At 38.6% G+C, this 7,680-nt stretch overlaps 1 protein-coding gene across 1 annotated transcript in view; it reads right to left on the bottom strand.

The window, feature by feature from the left end:
• Positions 1–1,077, bottom strand: part of GALR1 (galanin receptor 1) — a 14,421-nt gene extending 13,344 nt beyond the window's left edge. The window contains exons 1-2 of the mRNA XM_009885901.1: positions 1,062–1,077; positions 149–249 (exon numbers count right to left, since the gene is read on the bottom strand). Of these exons, the coding sequence (XP_009884203.1) occupies positions 149–249; positions 1,062–1,077 (117 nt within the window). The remainder of the gene's footprint in view (positions 1–148; positions 250–1,061) is intronic.
• Positions 1,078–7,680: the final 6,603 nt, after the last annotated feature.

Raw genomic sequence — 7,680 nt, 5'->3', positions numbered from 1 at the left:
TTTTTTTTTCCTCTTTCTCCCCCCGGTTTAGCTTGTAGTCGCCTCCGCAGGGCTGCCCGGAGGGGGCGGCGGCCGGAGCGCGGGGCGGGGCGGCCGCGGACAGGGAGCGGAGCGGAGCGGAGCGGAGCCGAGCGGCCCCGGTCCCCACCTCGGAAAAGTTCTTTCTTGCTTTTTGCCTTCGCTCCAAGGGAGGCTCGGAAGCGACGTCCCGCAGCACGGCCGGAGCGGCGGCAGGCAGGTCCGGCTCGGCTTAAAAGAACCCTTTCGGGAAGACAGAAATAATTAAGCGCCTGCGTAAAGCCAGCCCCAACAGGTAGCCGGCGGCAAGAGTTAGTCGGGACCAAAGCACCGCCTGCGCTCACTGTTTTCGCCTCGTTCACGGGTTTTCATTAATCGTTCCGTAACACGCAGTAGCTCACAGGACAAAGGGTGGCAGACGTTGTTCCTCCTTCCATAAATAAAACTAATAAAGGAAAAGAAAATCTTGCCGCTTTTCACGCCCGCGTTTCAAAACGCGTTTCAAAACATCCCCGCCGAGGGCTGGCGGGCTCGGAGCCGGGCAGCTCTTAAAGGTGCCGAAACCAGAGCTTCTGAAAAGTCAGTCTTTTCAGAACTGGGCGAAATTGAAAAGTTCCTCCAGAATATGGCTGGGAGTTCGCGTAAATATTCACTCAGGCACATAACACCTTGTGAGCGAAACAGATTTTCCTGAGGGTTCCTAAATGTTTGGTTTCAGATTGGCAGTGAGCCCGCCACAGCGGATGATGATGTATTTTCTCTCTTTTCTGCAGGGATCTTAGCTGCTAATTGTTAAAAATCCCTGTTAAAAACCGCCCGCCGGACACCCGGCAGGGAGAGAGGGGGCTGTTACAGAACTGCCCAGATGTGCTCTGGAAAGCAATGAGCTTTCGTTTGCTTATTTTGCAGTCCACAATTAGTCTTTTTTTTTTTTTTTCTACCCTTCCTTTTGCTACTTGTATTGAGGCATCTTCTCAGCAGCTGTACATCAGCTGACTGAAGAGCTATTGACTTCTGCAGATCTAGATTTTAATTAAACCTACGTATGATCTGGTCCATTATGTCCAAAGGAACGCATTAATGGGAGACCACAATTCAGTTTCTATAGATCCACTTTTATTTGGATTGAACTGGTTTCTATGTTCATTGTAACTCAGGTTAGAAGTTACAAACATATCAAGCAAAAATAATCTAGGAAAGATTCCGAAAAGACTTGGGTGGCTTTTTTTTTGTTTGTTTGTTCTGTGTTCTTATCATTACATTATTATATTGATGTGTTCAATTACCATGCAAACCTACTACTCATTACTTCTGCAAGGGATTTGGTAACAGACATTGTTAAAGGTTTCTAGAATATATCAGACATTGCGAACTTTTTGGGAGTGCTCTGGGTAGGTTGTTAAAATGAATAGCAGACCCTACAGATTTCCTTAGTGTTGCTGATGCCTGCGTTTACCACTATGAATTCCTTCATATGATGAGATACAAGAAGTATTTTTGAGTACCACCAATGTTTTGCTTTTGAGTCATATCTTGTTGCCAGACATCACTCTTTTCCAGGATGTCAGGGGGGCAACCCTAGTCTTGCTGAAATCAATGCTAACACTGCACTGATCACAACTCTCCGTCTGAAATGCTGCTTTAGTCCTCATCACTCATGCTTGTGTTTTCTTAAAAAATACTTTCTTTGGAACAGTATGGCCTGAAGGGTGACAAAAGAATATTAGATTGTTTTACAGACAAGTAAGCAGGAAAAGTGGGGACAAAACCAGAATCAGTTTTAAGGGAAAGCGATATGAAAGTCACATTAGTGATCTGGACCGTTGACTCTATCCACTTCCTTAGATGTTTAATTGACAGTTTTGCAGTTCAAGTTTTGCTTTTCTGTTATGTATGTATTGTAACATATATACTTGATATATGTTACCTATGTTACATATACATGTTAACATACATACACATATGTTACATGTACACATATATGTAACATATAAGACTGCCGTAAGCATTAGGGGGGACAAGAGAACACAACTATAGTGCCGCTTTTCTGTCATGGGAAAAGACGCTGACAGACCTGCAGGCTTCAGCATTTACATCAGTAAAGGAGAGTTCCCCTGTTGACAGCACTCATGTTTCCTGTTAAGGAACAAACAGGTGTTGACATTTGCATCCACTGTTCTTGTTAATCCAGACTGAGTAAACTGCTAAGATTTTTCATGTAATAAAAAGTTTCAAAGGGAAAGTTCTTATGAATTCAGTACAAATAATTATATCATTTAATACACAAATTGCACATACAAAAGTGGGAGAAAAACATCAGTACAAAATATACTTCACACTTGAGGAAAATAAATTCCATCTTTTTACAAAAGAGATCTCTTGATTATGGGCCTCACACATTTCCTTGAATCTAGTTTTATTGAATCTAGTCCCAAACACCTTTTGACATGGAAAGATCTACTCTTGTCAAAACTGGTACAGCCTGTGAACTTCAGAAAAAGCAATGCAATTTTCTTTCTGTGGCCAGGATCCACAGCCATCTTTATCAGGTGTTATTACTCACCTCCAACAAAGTATTTTTGCTCCATAATTTTCCATAGCAATCAATGGGAAATATAGTGGAAGAAATCTATAAAGGAGCTGGGAACCTCAGTAAGTCTAGTTAGGACCTGGGAACCTGGTTAAGTCCAAACCTTCGTGTTCATTCCTCAGTGGCTTAATCAGGAAGATATTACTGAGAAAAATCATCACAAGGATGTCCTGACTTTTGCTCAGTCTTAATGGTTGGGTACCTCACTTTTATATGGTTCCAATAATAGAAATATTTGACTTACACTGGTGAATTTTCGTTCCAGGAAAGAGAACTCATTATTTAACAATCCAACAAATTGATTTAAAATAATTATTACAGCTAAAGTCTTTGTTACTATGTATTGTATATATAATAAAGCCTATAATCAAAATAATGTCAGTAAAATGCATTTATACTTAAAAATGAACATTTACCTAGTACCTCAGAAGCAATAAACAATTACCAGTGCATGAGCTAACACACATTTCCTACCCTTTTTAGCTACAGTCCTACTTTTCATTTTTAGGGTGCATTGAATAAGTGAGGCTAAGTATAAGCACATATACAGACAACTTTTCTTCAGAAAAGTGTTTCAGTAAAATCTGGGTTTTTTTTTTCTTTTTTCCTGTAATGAAGATGTAGTTGGAATTGAGGTTTAAGCCTCTAAACTGCACCCCAGTGTCAGTACAGTGAAAAAATTTAAAGTTTATTCATATTTAAGCATATGAGTAGCCGAGAAAATTCCAGAAATCTTTTGACAGCTCAGCCCTTGGCTTACTGACCCCTTTTATTTCCTGCAAAAATATTCTCTAGATTTGGTCATGTTTTGTTTATAAAACACAAGGCTGAAAATAGGCTTATTCTCAAGACTGACTTTTTTTATTTATTTGTGAAACAAGGTCAGGCACAGTAGTTGCATCAATCGTACCCCATTATTTTTCTTTATGACAGTTCCTAGAGTAGAAATTCACATTTTAAAGGCAGATGTGAACTTTAAAAACCATTCAAAAGCTAAATCAAAAGTTCATGATTCATAACCCACCTCTGATTCACCTTCTATAAAGTTATTAGTATGGAAAAAGTCAAGTATCTATAAGCATTAACTCACCTTCTGTCTATATTGTTGGGAATAATGTGACCCTGAGGTCATAGTTGTCACAACATTCAGATTTCTGTAGTGGAGAGGTGCCACTAATAAACTGAAGTTTATTGCTCTTTTCTAACATTTAGGAAGAAGTAAACATCTGTCCCTATTCATTTGAGAGCCGTTGCCATTCCACCACAGAGTTTGTACTGATTTTTTTTCTTCTAGTTCTCTATTCCAGTTCTTAAATATCAGTTCTAAAATAGCCTTTAAAATGCAAGCAATCAAAAGTGGAGAATTAAATTTGAAGCTATAGTTTCCAAAATCCCATCTATATTTTGCATTACAATTTAGTGTTTTAAATTAGTATTCTAAACATATAACCTAAGAATTATATATGAAAACATTTACCCATACTTTATTCAATGCCTAGCAATTTTCTCTGTAAAAATGACAAAAGCTAATCATCACGGTCTAGCAACATGCTTTTGCTTTATAGTTGTTGAAGAGGGTTGCTTGTTCCACTTTCCTTGATATGTGACAATTATCCCATGGGATGCTTTTTAATGTTGGCTGCAGAAGCAACTTGCCTGTGCATAAAAATACAACTGTGTTTTATGTAGCACAGAGAGCGTCAATACCTGATTTTTCTTGACATAACAGAATCAAAAGTATTTTGATGAACACTTGTAATACAATATAGCACAATAGAAAAAGTCTTATAAAACTCAGGAGAGTACAGCAGACATGGGCACAGCATCTGCAGAAGTCATTTACATGTACACTTAGTCTACCTTCAAGCAGCTTCATAAAATGGGCATCTGACACTTCAAGGTAGTAGAGCAAGAATAGAAAGGGTTAAGTTCTGTAAAATGAACTTCATGTTCTTATATGGGAAAAATTGAACTACAAGCTAGAGAAGATACCCCAGCCATGTGGGAAACATCAAAGTTATCTATGCTGAAAGAGATCATAGCAGAAAGAAGGAGGTAGGAGTGCAGCAGGCAGCGGAGAGCAGATAGGGCACTCTTCCAAGTGGTGACCACTTCTGCTACTGTCCATCCTGGTGGCAGCAGAAGCATCACCCTTGGCTTTCTCAGGCTCTCCATAGCTGCTCAGAAAGGGCTTGTCTGTCAGCAACGTCCTGGCCTTGGCTTGATCCCCGTCTTCCCCGGTCAAGGGAAGCAAAACACAATTTGTCCACATTGCTGAGGAGCCTGGAGATGGCTCCAAAGACAACTGTGCAAGAAAAAATATGAGGGAATGCCATTTTTTTTCTGCAGGTATCATGTCCAAAAAGTGTGTGATTTATGTGATTTTTGATTCCTCTTGAAATATTGAAAATTTGTTAGATGGATGCCTATATAAGCAGAGATTTATAGGCTCTAGGAAAATGGTACAACTCTGCTTCTGTAACTATGCAAAGGACTTGTGCGGATGTAGTAGAGAAAAACAGGCTTTTTTGTAGACAAAAACTGCTAGTTCACTATTTCTGTTAATTTTATATGGCAGACTGTTGTCATATGAACTGTGAGGCAGGAAGAGAAAACCATAAGGTGGATTTAATAGTATTCATTAGAATTACTATTTGAATTACCAACATATCCTGACTGCTTTACAAAATATGTTTCCTATCTTCTAGTTTAACAGCCTGACAAAACTAAATTCAGTTACAAAGTTCTGAGGGTGACAAGAAGGTTATTTTCTTTTACAGGTTTGTATGCTGCCCATCACCTTAGTCCTGTCATGATTTTGGCTGTATCAGAATTCAAGGAAAGGACATTAAAAATAGAGATAAAAATGAAAAATTCAACACAGAAAAATCAGTCCGTAGTTGCCGGAGATCTTAACTAAAGGTCTTACAGAAGCCATATTTGAGTGTTGCTGTCAAGTGTCTGGGTTTTGGCTTTTTCCACCTCTCGTCATTTATCTGATAGAACAGAGACTGGTTTTACCTTCAGCTAATTAGTGAGACTTTTATTGCAGTGGATGGAAGCAGCTCAAGCTTGATTTTGTTTGGGCCAGACTTTTCTTCTTTATTGATTTTGCTAACTACCTAAGTTGGTGCTTATTGATTCCGGCCCAGCTGTATGGTGTTTTAATTTTCTCTGGGAGAGGGCTTTGTTCAGAGTCAGGATCATTAGACTGATCCTATTTTTCATTGTTCTGAGAGTTTATGGGAGATGTTATTGCTCAGAGCTTATTTGAAGTTTACCGAAAATATAGGTGAGGTTGTCTTCCTTTCGCTCGTCTCCCAAGACTCGCTGGGTACAAGCAAAGCACCATGAAAGAGGGCTCTGCTGCAGGAGTTCCTCATCTAACTGCCCTGCATCTCAGGAGGCAAACAAAAATCAGAAAGAAGAATGACTAATTATGTATAACCAATCTTTATACATACCTTATGCATTTACCCTTAAAAAAATGCCACTGATGGAAACCTCACCACCTTTGTAGACACCGTTTTAGTAATCAGCTATCATCTACAATCAGAAAGCTGTTTGCTACTGTTACCTCACATTTCTAGTGCCGCAATTTAGGCATGCTCCTTTCTGATCTGCGGATATGGAAAACAGCTTATTCTCTTTCCTTTTGCAGACACTTTTTGATATTTGACGACTTGCATGCCTTGCTGGAGGCAGTTCAGATTCACAGGTATCCACCTGGTGGAGGGATTTGAGGGAAGAAGGTTGATCCAAAATACGAAGACTGCATATGCTTGTCCTCCTGGAAGGAAAACAGTGATGTGCCTTGATGTACAATGATCATTTTTAGTGAATTCAGAGGATCATACAAGCTGTCCTAAAGAAGCATTGAAAGTAGATGCAATGGTGGAGCATGCATGCTGGGTGTCTTTAGGTGCCCCTTTTCATCCTGCGTACACCCTGGTCCTTTGTGTCACCAGCCCTAACACAGAGCAAGAGAAGCTGTGCCTTCTTTTGGTCATCAAAACCCCTCATGACATTATTTTTGAGGTGTCTCACCCCGAGGACCAGTGAAAATCAGTAGGCAACTGGGGCAGTTTCATACTTAATTAACCACAGTGACAAACTTTGCATATCTGTCAGAAGAGAAATTATTCCGATACTTTCTTTGTTATTTTTAATATATTGTTTTTATTTTGAGTTTTAGTTTGGTTTTGTCATGAAAAAGAAGATGAAGTAGCTCATTTTAGGTTGGCTGACTTCTTGCTGTTCCTTTTCTTTTTTCTCCTTTTAAAACCATTCTTGAAGCCAGCCTTTGAAACTTCTACTCTTTGAATAAAAAGTACAGTTTCTGAGTGCTAATTATGCTCTGCTCGCCTTCCACTGATATGCCACTAAGTAAGTGTCCAGGAACGCCTAAATCAATCACAGCATCAGATCAGTAGATTATAGAATTTGCATAACCTTGTGAATCTGTTTCTGGGCTTTTTTTTAATAATATTTGACCCTTAGATTCACTGAGGTTAAAATCTATCACTGATATAATTTGTCTCAAATGAAGCCCTGTCAGTTTGTATCAGTTTTGCATCTGAGTCTTGACTTTTTATAAGAAGTCATCTATGAAGGGAAACCCCAGCCTATACTTATATATTCATTTAATAATTTAATGCGATAATTTGGTTAAAATGCAAGCTTTTAGTGTTGTTATGGTAACCAGTATTTGATTTTTTTAAAAAAGAAAAATTAAAACACTGAAAAGAAAGAGAAAAATATGGATACAGAATCTAAGAAGTAAAAACAGTTTTCAATTACTTCAGTCTTATTTCTCATATTATTTTTTGTACATTCCTATTGAACACTTTTAAAAGAAAAATAAGCAAAAGATGCATACAGACTGAATCTGTAGTTCCTTTTATCTTTATGAGAACATGCTGATGTTCATTAAACTGTTTCAGTCACGAAAGGATGACGTTATTAATGAAAAACGCTCTTTTACTCTTCTTACCAAAAAAATCATGCAGTAGTCGAGACCGTAATGGTATTAAGTTACAGTTTTCTAACATTTTACTAATGTGCATTTTAGT

The sequence above is a fragment of the Charadrius vociferus genome, unplaced genomic scaffold (genome assembly GCF_000708025.1).
Source record: "Charadrius vociferus isolate BGI_N301 unplaced genomic scaffold, ASM70802v2 scaffold195, whole genome shotgun sequence".
Classification (NCBI taxonomy): domain Eukaryota; kingdom Metazoa; phylum Chordata; class Aves; order Charadriiformes; family Charadriidae; genus Charadrius; species Charadrius vociferus.
This window is presented reverse-complemented; position numbering and strand designations above follow the sequence as displayed.